General features: G+C 39.9%; 1 protein-coding gene across 2 annotated transcripts in view; it reads left to right on the top strand.

Annotated features, from left to right (window-relative positions):
* Positions 1–17,164, top strand: part of ngfa (nerve growth factor a (beta polypeptide)) — a 38,650-nt gene extending 21,486 nt beyond the window's left edge. For both annotated transcript variants that reach the window (XM_017488212.3, XM_017488210.3), the window contains 2 exons: positions 15,334–15,447; positions 15,751–17,164. In XM_017488212.3, coding sequence (XP_017343701.1) covers positions 15,762–16,397 — 636 coding nt within the window. In that variant the 5' untranslated portion in view covers positions 15,334–15,447; positions 15,751–15,761 and the 3' untranslated portion in view covers positions 16,398–17,164. The remainder of the gene's footprint in view (positions 1–15,333; positions 15,448–15,750) is intronic.
* The last annotated feature ends 986 nt before the right edge of the window (positions 17,165–18,150 follow it).

Genomic DNA, 18,150 nt, shown 5'->3' with positions numbered 1-18,150 from the left:
AATAACCCCCCTTTACAACCGTGGTGAGCAGAAAAGCATCTCAGAATGCACGACACATCAAACCTTGAGGTGGTTGGGCTACAACAGCAGAAGACCACATCGGGTTTCACTCCCGTCAGCCAAGAACAAGAATCTGATGCTAATCATGGGCAAAGACCCACTGAAACTGTACATGTTCAACTGTCCAGTCTGGGTGAGCCTGAGTCTGTTTGGGTGATCTCTGGGACGGTTAAAGTCTGATGAGAACAATAACTGAAGCTTTTGACCTTGTATCTGCATGATTATGCATTGTGCTGATATATGTGACATGAATGCTAGTACTTCAAGCTAGCCAGTGAGGTTTCTGAAATTAGCAACATTATATTATACATATACAGAAATGTACAGTGTAACAAGTGTATAATGAAGCAATAAGAGAGCCATGAGAGGGCGTGTATTACTGTGTTTTTATCATGATTACGGGTAAAAAAAAAAAAAATAGGGTGATGCACATTCTTCCGCTACGTAAAGTCGCCTGTTAACAGTATGCTTTGGTTGCTAAGCAACATACTAAGATACTAACATACTAAAGATCAGCGCATTCCAATATTATCGAGGATTGCGCAATGGCTTAAAACACAGCTCAGTCAGTTTTAGAACTGAAATAGTTTTATAATGGGCTTCTTTATTTATTCATTTTTTTGCTAATACCTATCAACATAGCACGGTTGTACATCGACAGTGCATCGAGATTTCCCTAAACTGCTTTATGACAAAGTGCTACACAAATCAAACTGAATTGATTTGAATCCGAGTCCATGACAATGTTTAGTTTTTAGAATCATGTATAATTTCACTCAGTGAAGTGCAGTCTTAAGGCTGGAGTTCATTCCTAGAGTTATTTATAATAGTTCATTCGGTTCATTTCAGTTAGTTTACCATCCCTTCACATCTCAGTATTCATTCACCCACCAAGTTGTCTCTCTCTCTCTCTCTACAATATTGACTGATTAGAAGGACCTGTTTCTCATTACCTAGAGTATAAATATCCGCTCCACACTTGATCTGGTCAATTTCCTGTTGCTGTTGTTTCCTGACATTTTGTCTGATCTGATTATTGTTTCTGACTCCAGCTTGTTAGATATTGTTTGCTAGTCTATTCCTACTACTGCACTATTCGAACACTCATCTTTGGGCAGTAGATGTTGCTTAAGGTCCGTGGTTAAGGTTAAGGTGGCAATAATTAGCAGGTCGTGGGTTCAAATGGTACGACTGCCAGAGAACTGGTATAGGGTGCTTGAGAAAGTCTGTCATTATTTAGTTCCTTAAGCCCGTAACCGTTTAGCTCTGAACTTGGATTGGACTCATAGATTTGGAAGAAGTTACTGTTGTTCTTGAAGTTGTTGTTTTTGGCGTTTCTTTTTTTTTTTTAAAGTTTACCAATTTGTTATTTTAGGACTTGATCTACATTAAAGTGGATTGGATATGTATTAAAATATCATTAGTCTGTCTGTGTTAAGATCCGTTTCTGTTCCTGAGTCAAGGTACCCATTAAAAACATGTTGGAAGATTTACCAATGCTGTTGATTTGGTGTTGCAAAGGCTACAGTTTCAACTCTCTAGCACACCACTAAAGGACCTTCAAGATTATCCAGAAAGTTCTGTCATTTATCAATCAGGAGGTCATTTATTAAGGTGTGCTTAATGGCTCCAGAATACTACAAATGATGGACAGAGTTTGACAAATCGTTGGACCTGGTGTCTGGGAAAAGCAGGAGTTCATGCCTGGGCTATTCAGTTTGGGGTTGTTGTTTGTTTTTTTTATCTTTATTTTTGTTGTTTGTTTTTTCATAGTTGCCTGGCAGACAACCAACAACCAGAGAAAGAACATAAACCGTATTTCCTATTAACATCTACAAAAGCAGTTTTCATTTGGTGTGTATGTTTTAATCTAACGCGTACTCCGTGTAAAATACATCATCTTGCATCACTGAGAGAAAATAAACATCAGACATAAATAATATTTTACTGCTTATGCAAGAAGGAGACAACAGTAAAATCTCATAGTTAAGATGTCCACCAATGACTTGAGGTCACAAAGTTTATCAGGTGAGGATAAAGACCAGAACTGCACAGTCATCCCCACCCTGGGAATTCATATACTCATTTATTTCCATTCATCTGCATCAATTCAACTAAACTAGCTAACTAGCTTGCTAGATGTTATTTCTTTACATTAGCTACCACTCATTAGATGAATCAGTTTCCAGGCAACCAAAACACAGGACTTTACCTTGAACCATCAGCACAACACATCCAAATCTTCTCAAAAATCCTTCAGTGAGTCATTCGGCGAGTTCTATAGTTATGCCATTCAGCGATTCGTTCATCCATTCCCATAACATACATCAAGGCTTGCCTAGCAGCTCCAGAAAACTGCGAGTGATCTCTAAACAAATGTAAGGGCTTCTTTCTTCTGTACTCTTTATATTACACCTGTCAGCTCTAGGCTTTCAACTACAATAGTGCTCTAAAAGCATGTCGAAAGGCACAGCGCTGACAAGCTGTCAAAATCAATAGGCATCCAGATAAACCTCAGACTGCTGAATGGTTGTTGTAAAAGCTGCAGTTCGCCTTTGACCTTCAGCACACCATGTTACAATGCCCTCGAGATTATTTATTTGGTAAGTTCTTTCACTCGGTCACACGGCGAATCATTCAACCTCAGTAAGTTCTATCATCCTGTCATTCAGCGTGTCTTTAGCTGACTTTCAGAACATCAAAGTTTGCCTACAGGCTCTAGCCAAATGTAAACGGTTCCTTCTTCTGTACTCTTTATTTTACAACCATCCACCTTTGTCTTTTAACTTCAATGGCATTAATCATATGCTGAATGAACTGCAGGACATCTTGGATGGACATCAAAGTCAATGTTGCATCAGTTGAACATACGTTCAATCAGTCAGTCAGGGTGTAACGTGAATTCTAACCCGTTAGTTAAGAGTAAACTAGTGTGGTAGGTTCATTGGCTATGGATAACTAGGCTTCGATAATCTTGATCATTTACAGAAGAAATGAGGAAGAGAAAAAAATGGCCTCAAACAAGATTACATAGCAAGCGTCAGCCCACAAGTCATAAACAATTGCTTCAAATAATAATGGAATAAGGAGGATACTGACACCTAACCAACAAGGCCTGAATGACAACCTCCTCACTGACTTGAGCTGTCTGAATGGAGAAACCTTTTCCAGAATGTCCTAGCTGTTACCCAACTAGTTACCAATTCGTCTACCAACTAATACCCAACTAGTTTCCTGGCCTACTTGGGTATTACAATTTGATGTCAGCATGGAAGATTCAACATAACTAGCGCTCATGGACATCAAACAAATTGCAAACAGCAAATTGGTCATTGCCTACTTCACAAATTAAGAATAAGAAGTGACAAATCTGCCGAAAGGTAGCTCGGAGGGTTTGTTTTGGCGCTTGTAACAACACAATTATATATACTTTAATAGAGTTGCTGTTGGGCTCTTGAATACTCATCATAACTTATTCTCATGCATTGATAGAATTCCAAGTGTTGAAACCTGCAGATAAGTGAATATGAGTATTTCGAGGGAAATATCGGGGGTAAAAATGCCTGTATTGTAGTCAGGAGCATCACTGATGAGTAGAGTGTGACAAATACACAAATTCTACCCTTTCCAGAAGAGTGATTCTGAATTTTTTTTTTATTATTGACGCTGGGATATGCCTATATAAATTAGTACTTGTGCACTAGTAGCCCTTGTATTTAGGTTCGACTGGAAATCCATCAATCAGACATGTGCTCCTGACTTGGCATTCAACCAACATTCAAGAAGAGAATCATTGCTTATAGTGAAATAGTTTTGATAACCATGTTGGTATTGATATTCTGGTATTGCATTTCTTTGCCATACCCTAGTCTCAATCTTGTTAGCATCCAGAGATATCTCACTATTAGTAACTTATGAATGATGGCAATGAATTGTTTCCATCTCATAGACCATGGGACTGCCTTCAAAGCCAAATGGAGCAATATACTGAACGAATTCTGGACTAGTCAACCCCGGAAATACTCACCTGGACGAGTTTATGTGGAAGAGGATGCTGCGGTCTTGATTCATGTAACTACGATGAACTGAACTAGAGGAAGAAAGATGGTGAATTTAGGTTATGTATTGTCTAGAGCAAATTCCTATTTCCAGCTGATAGAACATCAATTCTCAACACTATTCCTTTCTAAAGTAGCATCAGTTGTGAGCTACAAATGGATACACAAAGCTCCAGGCTGTTGAATTTTGACCCAGTTGTCCCATTGTCAATGAAAACCAACTGTTCTCTGGGTTTGCCAACTTTGATCATTTAAATTCACCATGGCCCCCCCCCTCACGTCTTTATTCAAGGAGACATTATAATTGCATATGGACTGTTCAACCAAGGTGGCTTCTGCTGCTAGTCGCAAATAATTAGACCCCATGCTATGGTTTAAAGTGGCTTAATGGAAACTTTTTTGGAATTTGGATAACTTTAGCGCGTTTAGCTGTGGGGCCTCAAGTGAGGTACCATGACTTGTTGTTTGTGATTACACCACTTTGTATTTTCTCATGGTTGTCCTTGGGTCTTGTTTGTACTGCAATGTTCTTGGCCCCACTTCACTGGAGATTTAGATGGTCCAAAGCTATAGCCATCATGTGCTGGTTTCCAAAATCTTCCTCATTTATTTATGCTGGCATATCCCCGAGCAATGCAACAAGTAAAATTACAGTACGTTGCATCTACATGTCTTTAGATACTATGCCTTTCCTTGGGATATGGGAGTGTTGACTACTGTTCACATCCCACATCTGTTATGAGATTTTAGAATGAACAGAAAAACTACATTCAGCCCAAAATACAGGGACTTTTATTTATTTAGAAATGTATTTACTGAGAAATTTGCACAGTTACTTGGTTAATTTCAGAAAAATTGACCATTTAATGGTAATTACCCTAATTTAGCATTGCAGGGGGGTGTCGAAGTGTAAAATGAGTGCAGTTTTAACGCAAATAGATGATCTTTAAACATCTTTAACTGAGGCTGTAATGTTCAGGAGTAAGAGTCACAAAGGTAACAATGCAGAACTTTTTCCCTTTATTAATCCTGTTAATATTAGTCAAGACTGTTAATGACTTACTAGTTGGCATTAAGCTTCCTTGTTGAAGCCTGTAGAGGATTGTGGTACACAACACAGTCTCGTAAAGAACAGTTCATTCTTTTCTTCTCCAGTTAGCATATATTCTCCAGTTGTTGTGCAGACTTGAGAATGAATAAGGGATGGATTTATTGCACATAGTTTTCCATGCGAATTTCATTCGTATCAGTGGCGGGGGCACGTTGGCTTATTCGTTAGCACGTTTGCCTCGCACCTCCTCGTTTGGGGGTTTGATTCCTGCCTCCACCCTGTGTGCGTGGAGTTTGCATGTTCTCCCTGTCCTTTGGGGGTTTCCTCTGGGTACTCCGGTTTCCTCCCCCAGTCAAAAGACATTTGTTTTAGGCTGATTGGCATTTCAAAAACTGTCGTTGTGTGATTGTTCCCTGCTATGGGATGGCACCCTGTCCACGGTGTCCTCCGCCTTGTGCCCCAAGTCTCCTGAGATAGGATCCAGGCTCCCTGCAACCCAGTGTAGGAAAATGAATGGATGGATTGAAGTTTTACGGTGTTTCTACTGGTGATCTGTTTGTCTTCATCTCAAATATAAATACCAGCGTTCCACTTTGAACCCTACAAAGGCTTCACTTGTGGTCAGTCATAAGCATTCTTTCCTTCCCGTTGTTTCTCAGTAATTGCTTTTGCGGCCCCTTTACTTAAGTTGTGTAGTATTTTCATTCACAAGACATTACTTGGACCGCATTCATTTTTCAGGATAACAACTCTAATAAATGATTTGCGTCATGCATGATGATCTTCGCTCCATTCCTCACGATTTTCCTAGAAGTTTAAATATTGAAGAGCAGAAATGTGTGAAGAGCAAAATGTGTTTGCATCCTACATGAAGATAAACTGACGCTTTATACCCGTGTCGATTATTTTAATCACCCGTTTAATTGCTTGTTGGATAGTTTGCCTGGTGGATTGACTTTATTTCCATCTTCCTTTTAATGGACTCAGCCATCATAATGTTTTCCAATTCTAGAATCAACATCTGCTTATAAAATCAGAGATCCAGATAGGACTGAAGTTTTCAGCCCGCCCTTGAGTTATTTTGGTATCAAGGTATTTTTGGCTGAATTTCTCGAGGGTGAAGATGTATCCAGACGGAAATAAAATCATTGAGTGTAACCTGTAAGGGTCTGCAGCAGCCCACGTACATCAGATCTCATCGCAGTAGGGGCATATGACTGGTTGGTCCCATTGTGATTTCTGGACTACATCTGCATTAATGTTTGAACATATATTAACTTGTCATCAGTCATTCTGTGTTACACAGATATTATGTTCAGGCCACCATAATCACTATGCAATAATAGCTCTGTGTATTGACTGAAACGTGTGTTTAGAATAACACATGGTATTAATAATGGCTTCGACCTCAATATAACCACAAGGAGGATTTTATGGACCACAGGCAGCGAGAGAGAGAGAGAGAGAGAGAGAGAGAGAGAGAGAGAGAGCAAGAGAGAATGAGACTAAATTGAGCACTAAAGTAACACTTATTATTTATGCAAGTGATAATCCTGGAATTAGAGATGTATTTATATATTGAGCAATGTATTCCAGTTCAGTTTATCAATGACGTGTCATTTACCATTTGAGTTAGCATGATAATGAAATAAATATGGTTTAACCTGGAATGCAAAAACAGTATTATTTTTCATTTGCACAGTTGGCAAGATATTCTGCAGCGTGGTTTAAAACCGCAGCAAATCAATATAAAACCACATATTTTCCATAAAGACCGATCTTTTATGGCATTTAAAAAGAAGCCGAGCCTCACAATTGGCAAGAATCATAAATGACTTATCGTTAACGAGAGTATATTTCATGTAAAATAAACGAGGTGTGGTTTTTCTATACAATGCATTTTACAGGTCCTGTTAAATAACTCAGAATATTTCTTTACTGTAATTAATTTTATATTTCGTCAAAAAAAAAAAAATACAATGGGGTTCAAAAGTGAGACCATCAGTGAAAATGTCTTCTATTTTACATCCATCCATCCATCCATCTTCTATACCGCTTATCCTTCTTCAGGGTCACGGGGAAACCTGGAGCCTATCCCAGGGAGCATTAGGCACAATGCGGGGTACACCCTGGACGGGGTACCAATTTCTATTTTACATTCTTTTCCAATTTAATACAGCAGTTTTCATTACAAATTATATTACTGACCACAACTTGCGTGAGAAGTAGAATATTTTAAATATTTACACGAATTTCAGCGTTTCGTAGCGTTTGGTATGTCCCCTTTTTGCTTTAATGACAGTGTGTACTCGAGCTCTCATGGACTCCACACGTTTGTGCAAAACTTTATGTAACACTTTACATGAACAGTATACGAATAATCATGCGCTAATACCTGAATTAATACTTACTATGAACTAAACGCGCATCATTTCAAATTGTTTACATAATTTGCAGCTGCGTGCACTAACATCATTGGATGGCGCTGGATTACTTTCATAATTTACCTTGATCCTCCTTATCGAACGTCAAAAAACGCACTAATAATAAACACCGATAATTTCGTTTTTAACGCCGTCCGGTGACGTCTGTATACGCAGCTGCGTACGGCAAATTATATTTAAAAAAATTTAAATTGTACACGTTTAATTCATAATATTTCTTATAGAGCGTATTTGATTTACTTTACCCCTACGTGTTAATTAATACGTGTACTAACATGTACTTAAGATGCTCGTGCATCTTTATTCGTGCATAAATTCATAAGACTAACGTATCACGACGTTATCGCTTCAAGATTAGTACACGCCTTAATTCAGGGTTTAGTGCATGATTATTATCATATACTGTTCTTGTAAAGTGTTACCAAACCTTATGATCCATTTGAGATCAATTCCCTCTGAGTGTTGTCTGAACACATGCGTCAATAGAAGAGATTAGACATGAGGAAAATTGAATATATATATTGTATATATATATATTGAATATATATACTTTGAGTTTTCCATCCCCCCCTCCCCCCCATTATTGCCATATTTCCTTCAAATATCAAATTAGATTTAAGCAAGAAATTCAATTATCAGAAATAACATTTGTTTTTAACATTACATTTTAAAAATTACACATAGAAACACACACCAAAAATTTCGGCAAAACAGTTCTATTTTTCACAGACGTAGTCAGTCGAGGAAGATATCCCTGGTGTCTGGCTCTGACTATTTGGTTGTTGTTGTTTTTTTTTTTTATGAACTGGAGCCATGGGAATTATGTAGCTAACAAGATTTTATCCTCTGGTTAAATATCCTTCCAAAGCATGTTATTTTTTAAAGCTTAATCCGATTTGAGTTTGCAGATTCGTAACCAGAGCCCCAGCGTTTCATTGAATGCAATTCAAACATAAAGTGAATTTTTCTGCGGTCATTCGGATTAGTTTTTACTCCTGTTTGAATCTCTAATACGCGCTCTGTCTGTCTTTCTGATGACAGAAATGAGCCGTCAGTCTTTAACACCACTTCATAATCTCGTCGTTGCTGTCAGCGCCTCAGTGAGAGTGTGTACTTTGGCAAAAGCACCGTGTCGACACCCAACACCGATTCAGTTAACACACTGCCCTCGGTGTGCGAGACGCAGCGCTCAGTGGCAGGATGTTTGTGTTTCTGAAGGACGTTAATTTATCCGATGCTGACAATCTATTAGCGCAGGATGCCGTGGGCTAATTACATAAAGCATGTAAGCTAAGTTTGTGGTGGCATTAGTCTCATATCAGCAATCATCTAGCATTTTATTACTGCTAATGATGTTATTACGATGTAATCACTGTGACGTTTGTTGGTATACAATCACTCACAAGTTTCTCAGCTTAGATAAACAAAATGAGTTCTTTAAAAAAAAAAAAAAAAAAAAAAACAGGGCTAACACAGCTAGCTATTTTACTAACTCTAGCTAGTTTTCAACCTGCATCTAGCATGCACAGGTTTTAGCTAAATTTCCAGCTAAGCCTTAAAAATGCACACAAAGAACTGAAACTAACCCGAAATACTGTATGTTGGTGGTATATCACAGAACAGTGACAGTATAGTGTAAGGTCGTTCATTCATTGGTCAAAAAAAAAAAAAATACGCAAGTCATCGTTTTACTCACCTGCCTTGAAAATGCATGAACATCTTTCTTTTCTCTTGGTTCAATTCAATTCAGTTTTATTTGTGTAGCAATTTTAACAACGGTCATTGTCTCAAAGCAGCTTTACAGAAACATATAAACACAGGATACAGATTTTAAGTGTGTGAATTTATTCGTATTGAGTGAGCCGGTGGCGACGGTGGTGAAGAAAAACTCCCTAAGATGATACGAGGAAAAAACCTTGAGAGGAACCAGACTCAGAAGGGAACCCGTCCACAACGGAGAGTGTGAGAGTAAAAGAAAGTTCATTACGGTTTGCACATGAAGTCTGTTTGTTGAACTAGTCCACTGTTCACTAAAGGAGACCCGAGTGCAAAACTGCATGTTGTAATTGCAGTCCCGAGGCCATCGCAGCGACTGTAGTCCCAGCAACCACAGCGAGAGTTTCCTTTTGAGGTTGAATCTAAGAGTTCGGCGAACACAGGGTATTGTTTTTAACACAAGCGAATTTATTCCAAAATTAGCCCGATGTGGTGTAAAAACCATGGCCCTGGCAACCCTGAATATATATTACAAAAGCATACTAACTTTTCAGTTTAGATAAAGACTCGTAGGCTTTTTAACAAGCATGTACACACTGGTGCTTACACAGAAGTAACAAATATTCAAATATATTGCTAAAAATAGCAGTAAGGTAAAAGCATGTAAGTAACTTAGTTGTCATTTGGAATGTAATCTGATAAGCAGCTATCATCTTATTGAATGACGAACCGAAGAGACCTGATTAGTACACCCTTACACCGAACCTTGGGCGAACCGTGAGTCCTGGCATTCATGTGGATGTTACTTTGACATGTACCACCTGTCTACAGTAAATATCATTGCAGACCGGGTACATCCCTTCATGGCGATGGTATTCCCTAATGGCAGTGGGCTCTTTCAGCAGGATGATGCGCCCTGCCACACAAATTGTTCAGTGGTTTGAACCTGACCAACATTTCAAGGTGTTGACTTGGCCTTCAATTTCCCCAGGTCTTTGTGGAGTCCATGCCTCGACGGGTCAGAGCTGTTTAGGCAGCACAAGGGGAAACTACACTATATTAGGCAGGTGGTTTTAATGTTCTGGCTGATCGGTGTATATTCTTGTTCAAAATCCCATTCCAAAACCACGGGCATTGAAAGACAGTCGGTCGCCGCTTTGCTGTTTTAATAACCTCCACTCTTCTGAGAAGGCTTTAGACTAGAATTTGGAGCGTGGCTGTGGGGATTTGTGTTCATTCAGACACAAGAGCATTAGTGAGATCAGGCAGTGATGGATGAGGAGGCCTGGGGTGCAGTCAGTGTTCCAATTCCTCCCAAAGGTGTTCAGTAGGGTTGAGGTCAGGGTTCTGTGCAGGACACTCGAGTTTTTCCATACCATCCTTGGCTAACCATGTCTTCACTGACCTCGCTGTGTGCACAGGGCCATTACTATACTGGAACAGTTCTGGACTTTTTAGTTCCAGTGAAGGGAAATTGTAATCCAACAGCATACAAAGACATTCTATACAGTTGTTTGCTTCCAACTTTGTGGTAACAGTTTAGAAAGGCCCACATATGGGTGTGAAGGTCAGGCGCCCACAAACTTTTATACCATTGTATACTGTTGAGAAAGAGGTCTGGAGGCTTTTTCTGCAGTATAACGACACTCCAGGAAGTGTTCTTTACTATCGTCTTCAACCAAAACCAAAATTAACTTCATGGCCAATGCAGAACAAGAAAACTTCCAATGGAAGTATGGAAGTATATTGTAGCGGACCTCTCCACGCACCACATACGGGTAAGGCGCCAAGGCATGTACCGAGATCCAACAAGCTGGAGGGGGAATTCGCTCAATTAATCACTCCTCTGTGAAATTTTCTCTTGGAAAACAGAAGTAACAGTTGCCTTTTTCTACAAAAAAACAGAAATCAGTGATACGAAAAAAAACAGTCATAGTAGACGATAGACGATCAAATAATTCTTCTAAGGAAAAAAATTGAATTGACATATATTTTCATGGCCTTTCTTTTACTCAATGAATATTCGCTATATCCATGGGCCCTTCTACATGACCATGTGTTTAAAGCTTAGTTTGTGTTATGAGTCTTAAATGGTGAAGGACTGAACATGGTGATAACGATCACATCTGAAATTTTACAACATCCGCACCATATCGGTTGAGTCTTCTTTGATCTTATCAGCCCTTTATTTTTTTCCCCCTTGTTACGATCGGCTCGTTTTTTTACTTAATGTGCATGAATAAAGTCATAACTCGCTTTAAAAACTCGTTCGTTTTACTCGATTCACTGTTTTGTTCGTTTTGTGCTACAGGATTTTTTTTTTCTGTTCAATAAGCTGACTGTTTTAGCCCGTCCACCTCAACGTTTGGTGTGTTGTGCGTTCTGAGATGCTTTTCTGCTCACCACGGTGTGTAAAGAATGCTTATTTGAGTTACGATAGACTTCCTGTCAGCTCAAACCAGTCTGGTCATTCGCCTGCAGACCCTGGATGTTTTTTTTTTGGTTTTTGCACCATTCTGTGTAAACTCTAGAGACTGTTATGTGTGTAAAATCACAGGAGATCATCAGTTTCAGAAAGAATCAAACCAGCCCACCATGCCCTGGTTAAAGTCTATTTTAGTGCATCTATTATGTCAGAGCTGCTGTTATCTGCTTTAATATCAAATCTTTAACAGTTTAATGGTGGAAGCATTAAACCTCTGAGGTCACATCATGACTATCGCAGTCTGAGTTTAAATTCAGTGTTAAATCGCACCAGTGCTCGGCCAATTCCAAATTTTTACTCTTAGTTTTAAGGCACGTTTTAGTCCTTTAGTTATTAGTTTCAGTGTAGATTTAGATGATGGAAAATGACCGCAAGGAAAACTAAAATGTTGTCGGAGTTCCTCATCAATATTCAGCAGAAGACTAAATTGTTATTTACTTAACGTATCACGTTCATCGTGGGGGGAAAAAAACGTTATTGGGAAATATCAACAAAATTAACAAAGAATTATACGACAAAATAGGAGATCAACTGTGGTGGCTGATTATTTATTAGGCAGTGGGTGGTTTGGGACGCAGCCTCTGACAGTGGCCAGGAGTCAGGCTAAACAGGAAGGACAGGAAAGTGTCAAACTAAAGATTTAGACAAATATCTAACACTGCTTAATAAAGGATTTGTAATTTTTTGGCATATGTGCTTCGTGGATGCAGGCCACATGAAGTTGAATGTTTCTGGTGTGAATCAAAAGATAAACAGAGTGTTTTTGAATAAATATAGGCTTAGGAAGTGTATAAGGCTCCGTCCTAAATCGCATCCTAAACTGGGTGGTGATGTGGAATGTCAGCAAGCTAGAACAGCATCCTCAATTATTTTAAATACTAGCATATTAAATAGTGTGTAAAAAAAAATAACATGATACCTGTGGGAACCTTAGGTAACGGACTATTTTTTTTTTTTTTAATCTATTATTGAGAGCACTGTTTTCTATGCGGTTTGGGACACAGCCCTCGGCTGCGTGTGATTGGATGAGGTGTAAGAATCGTGGTGTCAAATAAATGTTGTGGTTAGTGTGTGTTTCAGTTTCTCGTGTGTTTGCTTGTCACTTTCTGATGACATCATCTTGTTCAAAAACATAATAGATCCTTAGAAATACATCTTATGGCTGTTGGTATGGAGGTGAAAAATAAGCAAACGGTACCAGGGTGTATCTGTGGCTGTGTTTTAGTCCAATGATTGATGGCTGTAGTGTTTAGGGGTAGTGCGGAGTGTCCATTGAAACAAGCTGTCAGAAGGATTTGCTAAACCACTTTGACCTCCTGTGTGTGTTTACAGAGGGGAGCATGGAGCGCACATTTCAGCGTTAAAGTGCAACTACGCTGGTCGTAGTGTAAATACATCCCCCTACCCCCCTTAGTCATCCAGCATCCATCAAGTGAGTGTGTGTTTAGACGGACCGCACATGTGCTGCATGTGGAGGGAACGAACCACAAGAAAGTGACCACTTGCACCAAAAAACATGCTTGGAGAGAGAGTTTGTGATTTTCGACTGTGCTAAGCTCTTGCTACTCCCCCCCACCCGTTTGGAATACAGCCACGGGTGGTGTCCCAAACCGCAGAATACTACTGCATTAAATAATCAGCTGTTTCGTAATATCATGACATCTGTAACACATATTATTTAGCAAGCGATGCTAAGTTTTGAACTCTCAATTCAGGGAATGCCAAGGTGGCTAGTTGTATCACCTCTTTTCCTGTATAATATTCTAAAGAGGCGCAAGATGACATCATCAGAACGCGTCTAAACGGAACTAATAAACAGAGCTACTAAGTTCCCTGTAAGGAGGTGGTTTAAGTGCACTTTGAAGGCAGCGATTTGTCTACAATCTAATTAAAAATGGTACTACACTGTACCTTTCCCTATCACCATCGTGGTACCATTTTGTCCCTTTCGTGTGTATCTTGTCCCTGGAAAGTAGTAGACAATAGTGTACCCTTCAACATATTACACCACAAAGTACTTTTAAACTAGTACTCTAAAAGTGTGTTAAAGGTACAAGAGTGGTTGTTAAGGGCAAATTGTATACCTGACATCATTTTCTGCGTATAAGATGTACACTAAAAGTACAATAGACGTACCCTTGATGGTACCACGCGACAAAGTACATTATACTGAGAGCACAGGCTAATTTTCACTAGCTACAACGGTCTGGTCTGCTAGAAGGAATAGGTTTAAAATGATTACAAATACCTCACATTTCATAGAAAGACACAAGTGGACTGTGACGTAGAGACGCTAATGGTTTGAAACACCGTCTTAAATGATTTTACTGGACTGATTTCAATTTGATGGCTAGATCAAATGAATTTATGATTGTGCTAAGTGCTAGAACTAAGCTAGTTTGACTGAGGAAAAGAGGGAGAGAGAAAGAAATGAGAGAGCGAGAAAGGCAAAATCTTTGTATGTCATTCACTAACACAGGTGAACGTCGAGAGTTGTGTATACACGAGTCTTGCTCTCTCCTCCCTTTTCTTTCTGTTGAAATGGTAAGCTGAGCTGAATGAGTGGACTCACTGTAATGAGCAGGAATTCCCATCTTTTAAACCATGGCAACCTTAGATTTGTTTATAATACTACCTTCTGTAGGATTTGTGACTCTGTGTGTGTGTGTGTGTGTGTGTGTGTGTGTGTGTGTGTGTGTGTGTGATAGAGAGAGAGAGAGAGAGAGAGAGAGAGAGAGAGAGAGAGAGAGAGAGAGAGAGAGAGAGAGAAATTGCTGACATATAAAGTGCTTTACTGCCCTCTAGTGGCTGTATGTCTATTATGGGCTGCACAGATAGACAGGTACAGTTAAGTGCAAAAATTTGCACTCCCTTTGTGTGGACAAATGGAAAGAATTCTTTATTTCACAGTTTATCTATAAAAATGTCAAAGTATTTTCAATGTATTGTTTATTGGTTCAGCAGTGAACCATCAATTTGCTAGATCAAAACTAAGCATCAAATATTCATTGGAGTGGGGGGAAAAACAATCAGATGCCTGACTGAAACCAGTGAGACGCATCAAAACATCAAAAAGAATTGAAGCGTGCAGACTAGCCAGTCATAACACGGGTGCCATGATGAGAAAAAGTACATTTTGGAGTAACGTACCAAGTTTATCGAGCTGATTTGCATATTGATTTGTTTCTGTATGCTGATTGGTCCGCCAGTCACATTCTCTGAGATCTCCTTTGAGACTTCCACGTACTTGTGAACTTTCTGCATTTTCTCCAACAGTAGCTTTTCGGCTATGATAACGTGGATATATTTTTGATTAGTTGGGATGAGAAATGATTTTTACGGTCGTGAAACAGGTATGAATTTAAGAAGACAACTTCTAGGAAAGAAACGTATGCAGAATCCTATCTTGACGTTTCCTAGCTTGTCGGCACCTGAAGTCTAGAGCCGGACGCCGGAAAAGGAAATGGAGAGGAGAAGTTTATGCTTCGTAAACGAAATGTATTTGTGTGTGTGTTACAGAGAGAAGCAGACGCACAGGCCGGTCCTGATGGCAGGCTCTCGGGGCTCAGCCAGCACTGGACACTGGCTTTAGGGGCCCACGAGACGTTCACTTCAACCAGGAACATTTCACAGGTGGAACACACGTCACGTTACACACTCGCTGTGAAACGCATCCTGTTCCTACATGGGCTATTGAGGCCATACTTAATATTTAACATATAAGTTCAAAGCGTAACTATATTATCATCGTCTTTACTTCCATTTTTTTCCGCTACATTCTGCCAACAAATTTTGGGAGGCGGAGCTTAGGGGGTGAAATTATATCAAACTGTGTTAACAAAAAAAAAAAAAAGAGAGGTATTTATGAAAAGATTTATAAGATGTTATAGCTGACTCGTCTATTACAATCCTTTCTTTCGCTCTCTTTCTCTCTAGCACGTGTGCCCATGAGGTCGTCGACGCCGGTCCTGCTCTTCCTGATCAGCGTCCAGGCTGCACTCAACATGGTGGGAAACACCCACTCACAGGAACCAGCCAATCAGAACGCAGGAACCCAGGACTCGACCCACGATGACCTCATCCCCACAGTCGACCCTAAACTGTTCAACAAGCGGCGTTACCGATCACCTCGTGTGCTCTTCAGCGACGTGGTGCCCTCCGATGGCCGTTCAGAGCCTCGGAGTCCGCGAATACGGCGGAGAGCACGCGACATCCAGAACCGCGGTGAATATTCGGCCTGCGACAGCGAAAACCACTGGGTGGGAAACATGACCCGTGCTACAGACTTAGGGGGAAACGAAGTGATGGTGCTGCCTGATGTTCGCATCAACAACGTGGTCAAGAAGCAGATGTTTTACGAAACCACTTGTCGCGTCACAAACCGTGGGCCCACCCACCGCGGGATGAAGGCGGGAACAACCGGGTGCCGTGGGATCGATAACAAGCGCTGGAACTCCTACTGCACCAACACACACACATACGTTCGTGCGCTAACATCTTTCAAGAATCAGGTCACCTGGAGGTTCATCCGAATTAACGCCGCGTGCGTGTGCGTGGTCAGTCGAAAGTCGTGGAAGCACTGATTCGCGACATTTCACCTGTTTTCTGAATGAATCGATGAATTGAATTGTGGAAGTACTGGTTCATGATCTGACTTGCTCGTTTCCTCGATGAGTAAATCAAGTGAATTGGTCCGTCATAACAATGATCCAATTCATGATTCGGTTTGCTAGTCATTCAAGTGCATCAGTGAATCAAACTGACGTACTCACCGATGCACTCAAGTCAACAAGTATCGAATCGTTCGAATCGTAGAAAGGATTTGTTCCGCTTGTTTTGACGAATGGACCGAAGAGTGGAAGACGCACTAACGAGCGATTCCGTTCACCATGCACTTGATTCGTGATCAAGATTCGCTAAACGAATCAAGTGAATCAAAGTAATTGACCAAATCAAATCGTGTCTGTGCTTCCAGAGGAAGCTATTTCAATAAATCTTTCTCTAGATGCGCTGATTTGTTTCGATTGTTTGGCTAAAAACCTCCATCCTCCCGTCCACGTCTCGGAAAAACAAACGCCATACTGCCAATTCAGCATACCAGACTCCTTCCCCCCTTTTATTGTTCTCCACCTACAACACCCCAACCCTGTCCTACCCTACCTCACACTGTAAATTATTGGTCTGTTAAGTTATGATGACTGCATGACATATTTATATAGTTTATACAGGCAAAAATATAATTAAATATGTATGTGTATATACAGTATACATCCAGAAAGCAAGCATATGTTGTGTCGTTGTTGTTGTTGTTGTTCCTGTTATTTATTAAACACTTCAGTACTTCAGAGCACGACTTCTCCTTCAGTTCAAGTGGAGTTTATTCGCTATTGTCATTCCTCCATGGAAATTTTATACATGGGAATGTAATGTTGTTTCTTCAGGACCACGGCGCAACACACGGCAACACTGTTACATCGCATTACACACGACTGTATGAACTGCAAATACGCATCAGTGTAGAACGAGCGCACAAAACACAACAAATACACAGAACAGTGCACGCTAACTAGACACGGCAACAGAAAAATATTCATTAGCGTTAGAGACAAATTAGCACATAAGTCTTTGCATTTTTCTATCGCAATAATTACCCTTTTAATCACCTTTCAACACATAGCTCACGAGGCATAACATAGCCATCACGCTTGATTGAAACGCTAGCTTGTTAAGTTTCAGAGGATTATGTTTAGCTTCACATAAACACCTAGCTAGCTAATAGAGCCATAATATGAAGCATTTAATATAGCTAGCTGTCTAGCATTGCACTGAGGGGCTGCCACTGAAGTGTGTTAGCGAAAAAAATAAATAGCTAAATAGCTAGCTAGGTAACTGGGTAGTGTAGCTGCTATCGCTCTGAAACAAAACACGGTATTGAATATTAAACTGTGTTACATCAAGAAGAGTCACTGAAGTAGATAAACATTACCTACATAACTGAGATTGCTAATCAATACTGGCTTCAAGATTCCTTCAAAAGTGTGTTATATAATGTAGGAAACCACAAACAAACTCCACAAAGCCATCTGAGGTAAGTGTGATGATTAGACATGCAGTTTGCGTGGCAAATGTCAAACATGGCAGCTACAGTACGTATACATAAGCTTCCTTTACTTGTTAGCTACATTAGCTTTGTAGTTTCAGTGTAAAACTGAAGAAGCAGATACAAAAACATGTCTTGGGAATATCATGTACAGTTTATTCTTGGCTGAACGGTTCCTTTAAAGATTTATATGTGTGCGTTAGGTGTGGAAGCGGGTCGAGATGGACATCTGGAAT

Source organism: Ictalurus punctatus, chromosome 15 (genome assembly GCF_001660625.3).
Source record: "Ictalurus punctatus breed USDA103 chromosome 15, Coco_2.0, whole genome shotgun sequence".
Lineage (NCBI taxonomy): Eukaryota > Metazoa > Chordata > Actinopteri > Siluriformes > Ictaluridae > Ictalurus > Ictalurus punctatus.
This window is presented reverse-complemented; position numbering and strand designations above follow the sequence as displayed.